The following is an 18,923-nucleotide window of genomic DNA, read 5'->3' on the forward strand; positions in this document are numbered from 1 at the left end:
TATAAGCCAAATAAATATATTTGTAAGATTTAAACGTGCCATTGCTCACAAGTAAAATGTGAAATAATCAGCAGCTTGTTTTTATTTAAATATTTATTTCCCATAATAAGTTCAACAGGGTAGATGTACTTAAGGAACATGAGACTTTTTCAGATAAATAAAGGCAAATATTGCAAACTACACAAAAGGCAGCCGCTAAAGCGTTTAAGTTTCAAAATAGAACAAATGAAACAGACTAAATTGTCAATTCCACTTAGAAACAAAATATTAATTCTAAAAATAAATCTTAGTTTGTTTTACAGAAGAACAGACAAAACTGACTAACTTTTGTCAATATCAAATAAACTGAGAACTAAAAGGAAATTCTCAATCTCTCCTTGTTGTATAGCTGAGCTTTTCAAACAGTTTTAACAGTTACTTTAGTCTGACAAAAGCCGAATGACGAATTAGCGCTTCCAGTCAGAGACTGAGGTTACGTCCACACGTACACGGGTATTTTTGAAAACGGAGATTTTCCGTTTTCATTTTAAAAAATAATCCCGTCCACACATAAAGGCAGAAATGAAGGAAAACGCTGCTATGAACATGCCAAAGCAGCAGGTGGCGCTAGATTCCTAACCGTGCAGAAATGTTGGCCAATCAGAAGTCTAGAAGCCTCGGTGGGAAAAAGTAAACAAAGCTGGGGCACAGAAGCAGAACCGAGTCGTATGTGTGGAGGGACAGTAACTGTGTGTATATGTAAGCATTTAAACACTGCAGAGAGTAGAATTAACAGTAACAGTATTGTAGAAATTCATTTCACTGAAACAATAACGTGGCGCACAGTGTGACGTCAAAAAATGCGCACACCTTTGACGCTGCGTTTTCTCCGTTTTTCTAATCCACACGTAAATGCAAAAACGGAGTTTTCAAAAATCTTCATTTTCAGTGACCAAAAACGCCGTTTACGTGTGGACGAAAGGTGCAAACGCATAGAAAAATCTGCGTTTTCAAAAATACCCGGGTAGCGGGTGGACGTAGCGCATGCACCAGTTTATTGTATTTCCAGACTTGCTTTCGGCACAATTTACAGTGCACGCTACTCTGTTTTTTGTCAGACTTGAAATAGCCGAAATACCTTCACACTACGGAACTTCTGCGGCTCTTCCGTTCGACAATCTCTCCGGCATTGGAACCATCATCTGTTTTCTCTTCGGTCACGCTCGGTTGATTTTTCTAGTCGGCGCACTCATTTCCTCCATTACCCGGGCTGTACGGTGGCTGGCTGCTTCCCAAACAAATACACATGTGCGGCTTGGCACTTGTGCTGTACGTAACAAGTCACGTGACGTGAAGCTGCGGCTGTGATTGGTTCGGCTCTGCTCTACGTAATTTGGATTGGCTGTTCTTTTTTTTTAAGAGGACAAGAGCAGCGAGGTCTATCGCGATAGTTTAATTTTTCTATCGAGAAAAAGTTATATCGCGATACATATCGTTATCGTTCTATCGCCCAGCTCTACCCCAGAACCTCACGCCCATCCCGGACCCACCCAGGGGCAGCCAGGCTACCAGGTCAGTAACCCACGTCCGTCAGCACAGACCCTCCCCTAGCCCCGCTGCACGCAGCCGCGAGGAAACAGTCACCTGAGAGCCAACAGAGCCCCTAACCGGACATGACCGCTACTCCGGGTTGAGCCCCCCAAGGAAGATGCCTCCGGGGAACCCCCCGACGCCCTAAGCCTGTCCCTACCCCCACACCAATCACAACAGTGAAGGCGGGACCAAACTATGACCCCCCACCCCCACTAGGTGATGGAGCTGATCAAAGGAGCCCAGAGCAATTGATCTGATGTGGTGGCAGAGGCTGTATCAAGGCTAATGTAATCTAATAGATAATTTCTATATTGGTTAGAATTAAGATTATTTTTATTTTTCCAGTTCATGAGGACTGTTTTCTTGGCTATGCATAGGGCAGTGAAAACCATATGGGCTATATTCTTTTCTGAAGTGACATTATCTAAGCTGCCCAACAAACACACTAAGGGGGAAGTTGGAATGTTACATTTCAGACACTTCGATAAGTCTTCACATATCTCGCGCCAAAACTTCTGAACTGGTGGACAGAACCAAAGAGCGTGGATATAATTGTCCGGTGAATTGGTTTGGCAGTGTGAGCAGTTGTTGGTAGACGTAAAGCCCATCTTGAACATCCGATGACCTGTATAGTGCACTCTATGTAATATTTTGTTTTGAATTAATTGAAGACTGGGATTTCTAATTAGATGAAAGGTTTTTAAGCAAATCTGAGACCAGAAGTTTAGGTCTAAGTTAACTGATAAATCCGCTTCCCATTTTGCAATAGGAAGTGATATTGATTCATCTGTTTTAGAAAGCATTCTGTATATTTTGGATAGTAATTTGGGGGTTTTAAGAGTAAGAAATTGAACCACACTTGGTGGTGTTTGTAGTTCAACTTGACCCGGTTTAAATTTCTTTTTTACTATGGATTTAATTTGTTGATATTCTAAAAATCTTTTCTTGTTGATCCCATATTTTGTAACTAGTCCGTCAAATGAAATAAATTCTGTTCCTTCTAGTATATGTTCTAAATATTTGATTCCTTTACCACTCCAATCTGAAAAGTTTATCATATTATTGTTTTGTAATATGTCAGGGTTGTTCCAGATAGGTGTACGTTTGCATGGGATTAATGAAGACGCCGTCAATTTTAGAAACTCCCACCATGCTGTCAGAGAAGAGCTGATGTTGATGCTTTTAAAGCATTCATGTTGTTGGATGTTTGAGCTGATAAATGGTAGGTCTGAGATCTCTAGATTATTGCAGAGTGCTTGTTCTACATCTAGCCAAGGTTCATCTAAGAGGGTATGTTTTAGCCATCCTGAGATAAACTGAAGCCTGTTGGCTAAGAAGTAGTGCTGAAAGTTAGGCAGTTCTAGTCCTCCTTTATCCTTGGTCTTTTGTAGTGTTTTTAAGCTTATACGTGGGGGTTTATTTTTCCAAAAGAATTTGGACATACATGAATCTAGAGATCTGAACCAATCTTGTGGCGGTTTAGTTGGGATCATTGAGAATAAATAATTTATTTTTGGTAAGACCATCATTTTTATAGCGGCAACCCTTCCCATGAGTGATATGGGTAGACATTTCCATCTAGCCAGATCATCTTCTACCTTCTTTAAAAGTGGGATATGGTTTAATTTAGTTAGATCTGCAAGCTTGGGAGAAACATTAATACCTAAATATTTTATATTTCCCGATTGCAGTGGTGTAGAAGAGGAATTATGGAAGGAGCAATTAATCGGTAGGACTGTAGATTTTGACCAGTTAATTGAGTAATCTGATATTCTTGCAAAAGAGTTTATCAATTCAATCACCCCAGAGATATTGGTTTGTGAATTTTGGAGAAAGAGTAACACATCATCCGCATAAAGGCTGATTTTATGTTCCACGTTCTTGCATTTTATGCCCTTAATTACTGAATTCTCTCTAATTGCTGCTGCTAGTGGTTCAATAAAAATTGCAAACAGTGAAGGGGAGAGTGGGCATCCCTGCCTGGTGCCCCTCAAGAGACAGAAGCTGGAGGATGTCTGGTCATTTGTTCTAACACAAGCTGTTGGGGAATTATATAATATTTTTAACCAGTTTATGAAAGAAGATCCAAAACCAAATTTGTGTAAAGTTGCAAATAGAAATTTCCAGTTAACTCTGTCGAATGCTTTTTCTGCGTCTAAAGAGAATATTGTAGTTTCTAGGTTTTTACTGTATGAGTAGTCTATCAAATTAAGTAATCTACGTGTATTTGTTGATGAGTGCCTACCTTTTATAAAACCAGTTTGGTCAGGATGAATTAAGAGGGGGGTTATTTTCTCCAGTCTCTTTGAGAGAGCTTTGCAGATTATTTTAAGGTCTACATTTATAAGGGATATTGGATGATAGCTTGAGGGATATACAGGGTCTTTGCCTGGTTTTAGCAGGAGATTAATGTTTGCAGAATTCATATTTGATGGAAGTCTGCCCTTTTCTTTAATTTCCAGCAACGTTCTGTAGAAAACTGGTGCTAGAATCGACCAGAATTCTTTGTAGAATTCTGCAGGAAAGCCGTCTGGACCTGGAGCCTTATTATTGGGCATACTTATCAGGGCTTCCTGGAGTTCACCTGGTGTCAGTGGTGAATCCAGTGCCATTGCTTGAGTGTCCAATAATTTTGGAAGAGTTATGTTGTCCAAAAACTGATCAATTTCTTTTTTAGATGGGTTTATTTGTGTTGAATACAACGTTTTATAGAAATCCCTGAAAATGTTGTTTATTTGTATCGGTTCATATATTGTGTTCCCAGATGAATCTTGAACAGCACATATAGTTGTTTTTTCTTTATTTATTTTTAGCTGGTTTGCTAGAAATTGACCGGATTTATTACCATGTTCATAATTTTGTAGGCGTAGTCTTTGTACTAAGAATTTTGTTTTTTTTTTATCAATTATCTCATTTAATTCTAGTTTTGTTTTGCGTATTTTGTTCAATGTTTCCTGATCTTGGTGGGACGCGTAGGCTTCTTCTAGTGATTTGATGTTTTTTTCTAATTCCTGAATATTTTTTTTTCTTTTTTCTTTTTATGTGATGAGAAAGAAATTATTTTACCTCTCATCACAGCTTTCCCTGCTTCCCATAGAACAGAAGCTGATGTTTCGGGAGTGTCATTATAGTCCAAATATGAAGTCCACTCTTTTTTAAAATATTTAATAAAGTCTTCATCTTTAAGTAGTGATATATTAAATCTCCAGTTTTTTCTTGGCGTGGTATTATTCTTGTGCATTAGTGTTAAAGATACAGGACCATGATCGCTGACAGCTATATGGTGAATCTCAGTGTCTGAAATGTCGTTCAGCAGTGAGCTGCTGACCAAAAAATAATCCAGACGAGAGTAGGAGTGATGGACATGTGAGAAAAAAGTATATTCCTTACTGGTGGGGTGAAGGGAGCGCCATGCATCGCAAAGACCAAAGTCGCTCATATACTGTTTGATTATGTTTGTGGACTGGCCAATTACGCTGAGTTCCCGCTGTATTGAGCCTATCCATGTCTTCATTTAGTCCAAGGTTGAGGTCGCCTCCAAGAACAAGTGTGCCATCTAAGTGTTCAGAGAGTGCACTGAAAAAACCGTGAAAGAATGAGGGATCATCAACATTTGGACCATATACACTTGCAATACATAGCTTTTTATCAAGTATAGATAGTTTAATGATTAAGAATCTGCCCTCTGGATCTATAACTGTATCGAGTACTGTGAAATTAATTCTTCACCTTCTTCAACTATTCCTCACCTTATTAAAAATTTACTCACCAACTACTAGATTGTATTACTGTGACTTTGGGACCTGAAACCCAGTTTGGACCCGGAAACAGCTAATAACGTCAGACTTACACTTTTATTATTAAAATAGGTTACTTTTAATTTTATTAATTTGCACAAACAAAACTGGGGGTCAAAACAGCTCACATAGCTTAATAGTAGGGGTGCAACAACACTCGTATTGTGGCGGACCACCAGGTGGCTCCACTCACACCCAAGTTAAAGGGAAGTGTTGGGGTGGAGATTTTGGTGCTCACTATATGTGAAGTTCTGAGAGTCAGTTAATAAAGTTGGAGTGAGACACTGAGACCTCTCCTGTCGTTATTACATACCTCCACAGTATCGATATTGAACCGCTCGATACAGCGCTTTCGGTTCGGTACACATATGTATCGAACAATACAAATTTTTTTATTTATTTTATCAACTTTTCTTCTGACGATGCTGCCTGTGTTGAGAGCTCAGTGGACTACTCCGCCTAGGCTGCACTGTCGAGTGCAGATCCACTGAGCGCAGTGCAAGCTAGCAAGACAGAAGCTAAGCTCATTGCAACATAGCAACTGCCTCATTGCTACCCGAAATTGAACCTCCCCCACCCTCATTCAGATCTGGCATTTGGAACTATCTTGGTTTTCATGTGAAACATGACCCTGATGGTAAGCGCGTCATGGACAAAAGTAAAACAGTATGTCGGATGTGTCACGCAATGCTCAATTGGTGGGAACTAGCGCGTTAGCGCAGTTAGCTTGCTTGTTAACGTGTTGATGCCGTCCAGCCCCATGCACGGGGCGATCCGCGGTAACTCATTAACGGAGATTTTCCACGTTATGGCGTTAATGTCATTTTAACGAGATTAACGCTGACAGCACTAGTGGGAACACAACGAATATGACTGCACATTTACGCCGACATCATCCTAGTTCAAAGACAAGTGGAAGCAGACAAAAACAACAAGCACACATGCTACAAACTTTACCCGAGTCATTTAGACAGCCGTTAGCACATGATTCTCCTCATGGGGACCTGATATGTTTAATATGCTGCTGAGAGTGTACCCCAGAAGAAGTGTATAGCTTTTATTTTGGAAAGAGCCATTTCTCTGTAATAAACACTCTTTTTCAAAGATGAGTGATTTCTCGATCAGATAGATTTTTTTTAAATTATTAATTTGTTGTTTCAGCAACATTAAATTTAATAACTGTACTTTTGAGTTAAAATATATATTTATAATTTTAATAAATGACAAATTAAAAAGGCATGAAATATTTTTGTATCGAAAAAATATTGAACCATGACACCAAAGTATCGAACCGAACCGAACCGTGAATATTGTGTATCGTTGCACCCCTACTTAATAGTATTTCTGTTTTAATGTAAGCTTCCCCTCACTTATTGGTCACAAAATTAAGTAAATGATTAACAAAGAATTTGATTTATTTTTTTATTCTAGAATTCAATGAAAGCAACAAAAAGATAGTATTAATGTAATGAAAATGCAAAGTTAACATATTAAATCATGAATATCCCACTGTGGAGTCATACGTGGTAAAAGATTATGGCTTGCAATGGGGCATAACACAAGAATTCCTTAAACATGTTGTTGTTTGATAGTAAAAGTTGCCATCCCCTGCCCCAGTTGAATGATTATGATTTATTTGCCCCATTTGCTGTGCTGCAAAGCTGCGTGTGGGCAAAAAGACTGATAAATGCCAAGAAGAAGCTTCTGAAATTAAACTATTTATGGTGTTGTCCAGTCTTGTGGTGAGCTTAGCAATTGAAATAAGCAACGGGTTTCTCCAGAATTTAAAAAGTAGATTTTAAAGTTGAGCTGTAATTATTCTAAATCTTTCCTTTCATTGAGTTTTTTTTTTTTTTTTTTTTTTACCAGGAGGAATGGACTGGCATTTAGAAAGGATGGCAGGGCTGCAGCTAATCTGTAGCTAATGAGCTTTTCTTTGAACGTCAGTTGATGGGTTGGACATAAAAGAATAATAAAAAACAGTTTTTCACTTGAAATACAGATATATTCTTGCATACCTTAATGTGGAGGCAGTGAGGTGTGTATGCCTGCAATGTGGTGGCAGAAAAACCCCCCATTTGATTTAATGTAGGATAAAAAAAAAGACTCTGCGATTGTGTCATCAAAACTAAGAGATTGTACTTTCACACAAGCTGACAAATACACCTGACTCCTTTAAAGGTTGCCAAACTTTTCCTCTAAACCATAAGATAAATTCACTAATTAACATTTAAGAGTTATTTTATCAAGTTCAAGGATCTTATTCAAGTGCAGCATTTAGTGCAGGAGAGCCAGAATCTTGCCAAAAATGAATTTCGTTAAAGTATTATTGTTCAATTTGCTACTCTTTGCATACAAACATCGAGCTATTTTATCATTGGAGATTATATCTGTTATTATTCATTATGTATGCAACAGATGCACAAAATAAGCAGGTCAGAAGCTGTGAAAAACCTGGCTGGTGACCTCCAGATTTCACAGAAATGCCAGAAAGATGATACGTATGATATGCAATATGTGTAATAATAACCTTTTCATTGCAGTGTTACTGTCCATAGAGATGATGTGACACTACCACTGTCGTCATTCCCATGGTCTGCCAGCAAGTATTAATTACCAGGTAGGGGTGAAGGGTAAATTCAATGTATAGAAGATTAGAGGGAATTTACAACAACATCACACTGAAGCGATTATGATCATTACTATCATAGCTATTTTTAATATGGAAACAAAAGTGTAAAAGAGACATATGGGAAATACAAATGGTTTCTCTTAAAAACAAAAATACTCCTTATAGAATGAATTATTTAAAGCACTCTTTAAATTCCACTCTTTGCCCAAATATAGACAGTTTTGTGTATTTCATATTTAGCATGTCCAATAGAGCTGAAAGATGGTTAGTTGGTTAGTGGGTGAAGAAAAGCAAGCATCCCTTTTAAGAGGCTGGTAATGTCATGAAGTCAAAGAAATTGAGGTGGGGCATCCATTTGGAGCATCACTTGTGCAAAACACCGGAAACTGCAAGGACTATGGATGGAAATTAGCAGCTAGATCTAATACAATCCATTGATTCTCTTACTAACATTAATGTTTTTCTACATTGTCACTGACAAATAAATACAACCTCAAATCTAAAAAAGTTGGGAGGCTGTGTAAACTGCAGTTAACAGAAGGCAATGATTTGCAAATCCCACAAACACACATTTTAGTTACAGTAACATGTAGCAACCATATCAAATGTTTTGACTGAGAAATAAAATTATAAAATTACTAGCCCAACAAGTGCATCCCAACCAGTAAAGTAAAAATCTGAATTGTTTTATCCTAATAAGACAATGGGGCAAATTGTACTGACAAACGTGTCAGTATTACTGCACACAAGGATCATTTAGAGTTGCCAAATCTATACAATTTCATTTTTAATTCTAATGCTAAGGTTAAATGGAAACCTGGCGAGATCAAACACGCTGCTAAACTCTTAATAGACCACTGTGTACTTCATAGTTCACTGTCTATGATAAAGTTAACTTTGAAATGTCTTTTAGAGTAAAATTCCTGTAGGAATCATATTCATTTTCTATGTGGTAAAAGCTCCCAGTCCTAGAGGAGTGGGGCATCTGCTAGTTACGCTGCAGGTGTGGTAGAGCTAGTGGAGATGTGATTTAGTTTCTAACTGCTCAGTTGATTCGTATTTTTTTTTTTTGCAAACACTTATAAAGTTTGCAGTCAAAGAAACCTGATGGAGTTTGTATCTACAGCTACAGATTTTACACAATAAATCAACTTTGTTATCAGAGACTGAGGAGATTTTTGACTTTGAGTTATTTGGCTTTTTATGCATAAAAAGACATTAAATAATAATTGTTTTGGGATTTTTGAGAAGCAAATGGGCCATTGTAACATCAAAAACGATCACTATGGATATAGTATATACCAAAGTTGTTACACTTTGTCTTGATCTGTCGTATAGCATTACATAATAAGATGCACTCTGTTTACATGCTGTTAGTCCATATCTGAGTTGTTCGCTTATGCCTGAAGTTTGCAAGTGCTAAAAGATGGATCTTTGAGACCACAGTATTTTCCCCACAGTTATAGCAATAATAATATAGCAATAATTAATAACAGGGCTGGGAGATGAATTTAATTGTGAAGTCATAATTCTGTCTTTTAACACTTAATAGAATAGAATAGAATTCAACTTTATTGTCATTGCACATGCACAGGTACAGGGCAACGAAATGCAGTTTGCATCCATCCAGAAGTGCTTTAGTGATATAGATATATTACAATATATATTAGCAATAATATAGATATGTGAGTATATTACAGAAATGGGTCTATTATGGAATGTTATAATGTACACAGTATGAAGTATGTTGTGAATATTCTATAACTATAAGAATGTACAGGCTGTAGTGAGTACAAGCTATGTACAGGATATGAACAGGATATAAATATGAGAAACTATACAGAATATGAAATAAATAACTTTACAGAAATCTGAGATATACAGCTATACAGAAATGGGAACTATGCAAGTTGTAAACAGTTGTAGGGTTAAAAATTATCGTATGTACAGAATGATTATTTACACAGAGCTATACAAGATAAGTGAGGGTGTGGATAATTTCTACAGAGGCTATATAAAGTGCTAGTGGTTGTGAGTGGTGGTTCAGTCCATGTTATTATTGTGTGTTTGAGGGTGCACGATCTGATATCCTCGTGTCGGTGTTGTTCCCACATCATCATAATAAATGTTGTTCCAGGGTCCACATTACAAGTAACCAATCACCTTCTTGTGACGTCATACTTTTGCGACTTCGAAAAATACCCGCCTTAAAAAAAACAAATGTTCTTCGAGAAACCGCCTTTTGTCCGCCGATCCAGCAATTTCAATTCCTCTCAAGATACTTTTCTTTAATAAATGGTAAGCATAATACATATGTTTTCCTTGAAATGGATAGCTGTTTGTTTGCTAGTGATAGGCTACTTGCGAACCAGTGTTCTCCAGACAGAGAATTGCGTGTCAATGTATTATGATTTATTATGAAAGTACAGGTGAATATAGCTCTCCCGTCAATATATTATGATATATAATAAATGTACAGGTGAATATAGCTGTCATAACAATGTCAGGCAAAATTGCAGTAGCTTCCCTGATCATTTTACAAACATAAGTGAAGAGAATCTGGACTAAAAGGCCTAGACTAATGGTTGTGTGCTGAATCTATGAATCAAACTATCACCTGGAAACATAATTAACTGGTCCATAGCTGTGAAACTGGACATGAGTTCTTGATTCTATGGAGATTAACAGTAATCCAGAAATTTACAAATTTGTCCTGGGACATCGTGTAAATGTTGTCCCTGGGACATCGCGTAAATGTTGTCCCTGGGACATCGCGTAAATGTTGTCCCTGGGACATGTCCCTGGGACATCGCGTAAATGTTTTTTTCTTTCTTTGGCTCTCGGAGGAGGCGGACGCACTTTTCTCCTCTCCCTTATCTTTCCTGCTAGTTCTTATGTCCTTGTCTAGTCTCGTGTCTTTTTTGTATTACTTTCCCTGGAACACTCTCTCACAGTCTGTGTCTAAAACCTAAAAGAGAATTATGGATTTAATCAACTGGTCTCTGAATGCTATTGACACCCTTTAACGAGAAGTCTGGGCTCGGGAGAACCCGAGTGCCCTGGAGGGACTTTCCCTGCCGGATACACGATGGACAGGTGGCAGAGGATCGTGTGCCTGACTGTCGATCGAGGACACTGAAGATATCTACCTATTCGGAACCATGATAACAGGGTTCTTGCTGATCGGAGCTGGCTTGGCCCTGGCTTATCGGAGAATTAAGAGAGAGGAACCGGCTGTTCAAACCCCCACAAGGCTGCCCGCTGGGATTGGAACGACAGGTGCGACTTCTCAGAAAGGGCTCACTGAAGGCAGCATGGTTAAGAGCTTGGAGGCGCTTATGACTGCAGTGAATGCTCAGAATAACTCCTTTGAGCGTATGTATGTTGGATTACATCAGGAAAGAATCAACTCAGAACAACATCTCTGGGCGGAGCTGGATTACACCTCGGATAAGTTGGCTGCGGTCGTGAGGTCTCAGAATCTGCTATGTGAGCAAAAAGAGTGACAAGACCACAGAATCGACGGCTAATAACATCACGGAGAAGCTCACAGCTATTAACGGGAGACTGAGAGACCAGTGTCGGAGTGTTAAAAAACAGCTTGAAATTCTCAATTACCATCATAACCCGGCTACCCCTTCGGCGCCAGCTCAAGGCCTCTAGCCGAACAATAACTCCCTGATAACGACTGTGTTGAGTCTGTTCCTTCCCATTCCCTACAAGGCAACCTGGGTTGGCTGGAAGACTGTTTACTTAGCCTGGCAGGGCGAAGGACACAACATTTAAGCCTCCACTGAACTATGGACACGCACACACATACATATACTGACACTGATAAGCACTCACTGACGCATCACCCTCCCTACCCCGGATCCAACGCCACCTCCAACGCTTACCTCCCCCATGATGTGGACATTGGGTCAGCTGGAGGCGCAGTCGAAAGATTGTAGCGGTCCCAGATCAGATGTACACACTGGAACTCTTTCCCATGTTGCTTGTCTGTGTTTATTGTGTTATGGTGTGTTGATACCTGTGCATTCCTGTATTATCCTTTTGTGTTGCACATTTCAATGTTTTTTTTCCTCGCTACCTGGCCTGACCTGTCTCCCCAATGTGATGTTTGTATTGTATGTACGGTCGGCAAGGTCTGTCATCTCGGTTGTGGGCAAAAGACCTGCAACTGACAAATAAAGGCTATCTCATCATGTTGTCCCTGGGACATCATGTTAAAGCTGCCAGAGACATACCATAGCTTCTTTTAGCCCCTGTTTGTTTTGAGATATATCTATCTATCTATCTATCTATCTATCTATCTATCTATCTATCTATCTATCTATATCTATATATCTATATATATTTTAATATTATATTTAATATTTACATTGTATTGCAAAAAACCCCAAAACAAGTTAAAATGAATTAATGAATATTGACTAATTAAACCTTTGTTATTTTTCCACCAGAAATGGACGATATAATTAGAAGAAGTGTTCTGAATGACGAAAAAAAAAAAGAACTGGAAAAGATAGACAACTTTGTGTGCATGTGTCACAATGCCAGGAGGACCCATTCAGTGTTGTGTTAGAAAAATTGAACTCATTAACCCTTCATGGACATTATAAATGTTTAAATGTGGCCTCAGGTAAAGACAGGAAAAGAGACTATTACAAATTCAACTGCATCAGAGCTGGGAAAAAAAGTCGAAACAGCTACAGAGCAGTGGGCTGTAAGGCCTATGTTTCATTTAAAGTACTCAAATGTTGGAAAGACCACACAGTCATCGTGCAGCGTACATATGATAAGCATGATGGGCATGATCCTTCGGACCCAAAAGACACACATTTCAACAATATTTCCAGTGATTTGAGGAGGAACATTGAGGAACTGCTTTCCCTTGGAACTAAGCCAGCCATCATACTAACTGAATGTCATAAATGGGCCAAAGAACATGAACACAGAGATCTTCACAACAGAGAGCATTTTGTCACACCACGTGACATTGACAGTGTTAGAACCTGCATGATGAGGAAGAAGCACTTTAACTGTGGAGACAGTCAAAGTGTACATACCTTACTTAATGGAAAACATCAAGAACATGTTCTCTTCTATCAACCATACACATCTGACCAAGAACTAATGATTGTTTTGCAGACACCTGTAATGAAATCAAACATGGAGAACTATGCAAAACAGTTAGTATTTGTTGACAACACACACTGTGTTAACCAGTATTCATTTCCCTTATTCACACTTGTTGTAAGAGATGATCATGGGCATGGAGTCCCTGTGGCCTATGCTATTGTCAGCAACGAAAGTCAGAAAACCCTGGAAACTGTTCTTGGAATAGTTTGTGAGCATTTCCCAACTTCCCCGAGGTAAATAATACATTGACAGCTATTAATTTTGAAATAATTCCTTTTCAAAAAAGTTATAACATGCCAGAATCTAATGCTATAGCTGCAGCATGGGCTGCAAAAAACTTTCCTTTCCAGTTGTTAAAGTTATTCCTATAGGCTGTATGCAGTATTTTATATAACTACTTGTGAGTTGAAATGTTTAATTTGGCATTGAAGTGGTGCTTTGAGATAGCAAAAACATTTTCATTTTTTTCTGTAGAGCATTTATGGTTGACAAAGACTTTGCGGAAATAAATGCTTTGCAGAAGGTTTTTCCAGAGTCAGCTATCCTTCTATGCTGGTACCATGTCCTGCAGGTAAACCACATTGTTTTCTTTTCACGTTGTCTAAGATGCAACTGAAACACATTTTTACAACAGGGTCCTGTTGTTATGATTTGCCTCATTGTGATATTCACCTACTCAGGTTAATGAATATAAAGGGATAAAATGGTGAGTGACTATGTCCATCCATTTAAGACCACAGTGCACTCATCTTCTGGTGGCTGCTTCCCAAAGCTCTTTTTGACATTTAAAAATATGTTTGCCTGGTTGATTTCTGTAATGCACAGGTCCTCTTGTCCAGTGAGTGACAAAGTTATTTTTGGACGTCAGCTTTCTTTTATGCTTTTTGTACAGCTGCTCCTCTGTCTCTCTCTCCAGATTAACTTTTTTTCCTCTGACATTCACAGGCTGTTAATCGATGGCTTTCAAAATCAGAGTCCGGGGTCCATGGGCTTTCTAACACCCAAAAGAGAAATGAAATCATTTCTTTCTTTTGTAAGCCGAAAGCTTGCACATCTGTAAGTGTAATTTGTCTATTTCACATTTTGATTTCTTGATTACACTAAGAGCATAATAACTTTCAGTTGCTAAAAAAAGTTACAGAGAGATACAAAATAGATTTTGAAACAATTTCTAAAACTGGCTTCTTATCTTGCTTATCAAAACAAGTACTTAAGCTGTGCAGACCATCATTGTGTCACCCACTGTGCAGTAGAACTTGTGAGTGGGATTCTTTCACAGACAGATGCTGAAACCAAATATGCTTATAGGTTTAGTGTTCCTTCTTAGCCATTGTAAGGGAAGAAATAATTGCTTCCTAATACAAAAACACGACATATTATTAATAACTTAAAATTCTTAATGTTATTCAATAAAAGGAAAAGGGCTTCAATACATAATATTAAAGATTTCAATAGGTCTGTTAAATGGATTGAAATATATTCTGTTGCATCCAATTCTCTTAGGAGGACGACTTTAAAATCACATCAGCAGAGTTCTGCCAGACATTTAGGCAATACCCTTTGGTGTGCCAGTATTTTCAGAAGCACTGGGAAGGCATTGGCCACATGTGGTGTGACTACAGCCGTCGCTTCAGTCACGCTCGCTCTGAAACAAACAATGTGATTGAAAGGTATGATTTATTATTTTGCCCTCATTCAATTGTATTGCTAAAAAAAAGATATTATGCATGTCAATGGAAAATTGTATTTAGTAGTCAGTATAATCTTTTAGTGATATAAGTTTGCATATGATAGAATACTGCATGTAGTTATTTGTATTAGGAAATATTCAACCATGTATACTTAGAGCTATATAATCAATTGTGTGTGATCTCTAACAGGCTGCAGGCTTGGTGTGCACTCCAGGAATGCACCCCCATGTCCTGGGAGCATGAGAGTTCGTACCTTGTTTTATTGTTTTACGGTAGGATTAACGTAGCTATGTCTGTTTTAGTTTAAGTGCTTCTTTACATATAGATGAACTGCTGGACTTCCTCACCATGTTATTTAGGGTGAGGGGGAGACTGCCCTCTTTGTGACCAAGGATGTACCTTTTGTGCCTTCATGTTATATGACCCTTTGATCAGCAGGACACACACACACACACACACACAGAAGTATAAAATAAAGACAGGGGCAGTGCTCAGCGCGAGTCTCTCTGTCTGGAGGCTGCCCTTGCTAGCAAGACGTTCTGTGTGTTTCTCTTCTCTGAGTCTTTACTGAAGAAGTGTTTTAGAACATTTTCCTTAACAATGCATTAATCCAAGAGGCTAAACTGAGTAGGTTCTTCATATCATTGCCAGAACAGGTTTTAGGCAAATCCTTTAAATTCTAGCAGTGTTTTTTTATGTTATCACAAACAAAAAAAACCCCAAAACAGCGTAGGTGGATTTGCCTAAATCAGCTAAACCGGAACAGAGCATTCCTTTATAAAAGACGTGTGCAATAGGTATACCAATTTTTTTAAAGAAATAATACAGTCTTGATTTAAACTTTAAATTCCTTCAATTATAGTTACTAATCATTTCAAATAACTGTTTTTCAGATTTTTCCACCGCCTGAAATACCAGTTTTTATCTGGCTACAAGAATAGGCGTCTGGATGATCTGATTGAAGTGCTCCTAGGGAAGGCCGACGACTACTTCTCAGTCATAAAAACCCTGCAAGATGTGGGCCACATGAAAAACAGGTTTGCTGACACCTTGTCTCAAGTTTCAGACTCTGCGTCAAAACTGATGGAAAGTGGTTGGGCTCTTAAAATTACAGTCAAGAACAGCCATGGAGTTAATGCATATCAAGTCCCATCTGAGTCAAGAGAAGACATTGTGTATGATGTCTGCCCTGTTGAGTCCTACTGCAACTGTACATATGGCTTACAAGGACTTCTTTGCAAGCATCTAGTGTTACTTGCAAAATTAGCAGAGGTTGACAATGACATCTATCCAAACATGGAAACAGACATTTTGTCACTGCGGGTGAGGAGAGCCGTGTGAAAATAATAAATGTGGATCCAATCGCAGGCAGTAGTGGAGAAGTGAAGGTGGTTTATTGAACACAAAATAGATATGGACAAACAGCAATTGGAGCTAGTGATGGGACGTTCTGTATCGAGGCTTCGGAGCGTGTGTCGAGTAATGGAGGGGGCGTTTCCGCGAAGCGCGTATCGAGGCTTGCTTCATTTATGGGAGGAGCTGAAAATGATGACGTCCGAAGCCTCGCTGCCCAGCTGTACCACGTGACTGGTTCATGAAGTGGTTCGAACTTTGCCGCGAGATATGACAGCGATATAAACCCCTCAGACTTCATTCAAAAATGTGGGTGTTTGATGGAGAGTTGCGGTTAGTGAGAGTTTGGAGACCGTTTGGAGGTTTATGAGAGTGAGGAAAGTCAGGAGAGAATGGAGCCAGCTAAGAAGAGGAGGATGTCCTCCCCTGTGTGGGAACATTTTGCTCTTATTCCTCCCAACAAGGTATGTAAATTTCTACAGAAGATGTATTTTCATGATACTGATGGTGCAATACAATTTATGTTGAGCTGTCTTGACTTTTGTACAAGGTGAAGTGTTTGCTATGTGCCAGGGAGCTGGGATATAACAACAACACCTCATCCATGCTTAGGCACTACAGAGCTTTGCATGAGAATAAGGGGGACACCGATTGTGGAGCAAGACCAGGTGAGCCATCAAATGCAATGATAATATAGGATGCAGTAATGTTACTAAATGATATAACAATATTATACAACTGTTATAAGTTACGTGTGTGATATTTATATTTGTGCTTTATCTTTATTGTCTTTCCTCAGGAGAACAATCTCAAATAGATGAAGACCTGGTCAGCATGGTGATTGAGGACTCCCAGCTATTTAGCATTGTGGAGGACAAAGGATTCAAAAGATTTGTTAAATCATTAAATCCTAGCTATGTTCTCCCCACTAAAAAGGTAATAAAAGCAGTGAAAATTTTGTTTTTACAGAATAAAATGTGAACAGGCAGGACTGAGGCTCAAAGCCTCAGTGTGTAGCTGTCCATACCTCAACGTTACAAAAGCACAACCACTGTCCACACCCCAACCACACCTCACCTCACAGTAAATGATCATTTCCATTTCAAGCATTTCCAAATAATCATTTCCCATACTGCCACTATAAATATACACAGTATACTGCCATCACTACAATATACATGTTTTACACACTCCTTTTGTTGTTGACATTTACAGGCTGTGTGCAAAATGCCACACTCTTCAAATTCATGCCAGCTATTATTTTTACGTCCAGTAGGTGTCCTGCTAGAGCAAATGAAGCTTCATGAAGCTTCGCGTTGGGGTGAACCAATTGGATGAAAAGCTTCAGTGCTTCATGGGGCTTCATCTGCCCATCACTAATTGGAGCACTAACTAAACTAGACTGGAGACAACTAAACTACAGAGCACAAACCTGGACAAGAATGAGAACAAGCAGAGGAGATCGACGATGGCCAGCAGGGAGACCACACGGGTGCGACATGGTGGATACACAGACGGACCAGCAACTACAATGACAGAGGACACGACTTAAATACACACAGAGAAACACAGGGGAATTACACACAGGTGGTGGACACAGCTGGGAATAATCAACAAGACGAGACAGAGGTAAAACTGAACACACTCACATGAGATGCAGACCTTCACAATAAAACAGGAACAAGAAACCATCACACTAAGACGCAGACTCGACATAGAGAGACAGACAGAAAATGACACATGGAACTAAACTAAACCTGCAAAAACATGACAACTCAAAATACTGGGTCAAATTGACCCAGAACCGTGACACATTTCTACCTTGGCAAGAATTGCAGTGAAAGAAAGGCATTACTTTGTACACTGTGAGGACTTGAAAGTGATAAAAATGTCAAGTTTGTTTGGAAATCTGTGTTTTTTTGCATCGGCTGAAACACTTCAGTGCACTTGTTGTACGTTCTCTCACTATAACACATGTGCTTGCCTGAAGGTGGCTTGTAGCCATTTTAAACAAATGAAAAACTCTCTGAAAAGTCCTCTATCAACTTTGAATGACACTCCTGTAGTTGAAAGCACAGAAAAAAAATGCACAGAAGATGCGGTTGGAAAACTAAATGCTGTTTTAGACACAGTTAAACAGTGGGCATTCATTCCAGAGGGTATTACTGCAATGATAGATGAACTGCATACAAATGTCTTAAAAACAAAACAAGAAGTAGGCAAAAGTATATGCCAGTACGAAATAAAGACGACAGATAATGCACGCAAAATTAGGCCATTGCATTCTAGCAAGAAACGTTCGGCCAGCATCGACATTCCAACAGTCTGTGAAAATGAATGTGAACAGTCGATAACCACTGAAAGAGAGACAGCCTCTGGAGAAAATGAAAACCTTTTGGAATACAAAACAAAAAAGAGAAGAGTTAAAGCTAAGTATATGCACAAGTAGACTTTTGTGTGACATTTCAAAGGGACTGCATCCATTACTTCTGTTTATTGAAACCTAAAGCTGAATAGCTGTCTTAACTTTCTGCCAAGGAACAGATGAAAAGAAATTGTTTGCTCTCTCAAGCAGTTGTTATTTATGTGTGTTATTCATTACTTTGGCTTGGTTGCTGTTTTTGATACAAATTCATCTGTGCCAATTGTAATATTTTCATATGTTACTATTTTTATATTGCTATGCATTATAAATAAAGGATTACTTATTACTATTAAAGGTCTGCATTTTTTAAT

At 38.7% G+C, this 18,923-nt stretch overlaps 2 protein-coding genes across 2 annotated transcripts; both read left to right on the forward strand.

Moving 5' to 3' along the window:
* The first annotated feature begins 13,960 nt into the window (after nucleotides 1-13,960).
* Nucleotides 13,961-16,175, forward strand: LOC147305377 (uncharacterized). Its single transcript, XM_086278044.1, has 3 exons — nucleotides 13,961-13,981; nucleotides 14,647-14,813; nucleotides 15,728-16,175. Exons 1-3 carry the CDS (start codon nucleotides 13,961-13,963, stop codon nucleotides 16,173-16,175), a joined length of 636 nt encoding a protein of 211 aa, XP_086134170.1.
* Nucleotides 16,176-17,655: 1,480 nt separating this feature from the next.
* LOC147305378 (uncharacterized) lies at nucleotides 17,656-18,848 on the forward strand. The gene is made up of 2 exons (XM_086278045.1): nucleotides 17,656-17,679; nucleotides 18,004-18,848. Exons 1-2 carry the CDS (start codon nucleotides 17,656-17,658, stop codon nucleotides 18,634-18,636), a joined length of 657 nt encoding a protein of 218 aa, XP_086134171.1. The 3' UTR covers nucleotides 18,637-18,848.
* Nucleotides 18,849-18,923: the final 75 nt, after the last annotated feature.

The sequence above is a fragment of the Aulonocara sp. 'chitande type north' Nkhata Bay genome, linkage group LG20 (genome assembly GCF_057382095.1).
Source record: "Aulonocara sp. 'chitande type north' Nkhata Bay isolate Kocher_YH1m ecotype deep benthic linkage group LG20, A_spYH_male_GT1.1, whole genome shotgun sequence".
NCBI classification, from domain to species: Eukaryota; Metazoa; Chordata; class Actinopteri; order Cichliformes; family Cichlidae; genus Aulonocara; species Aulonocara sp. 'chitande type north' Nkhata Bay.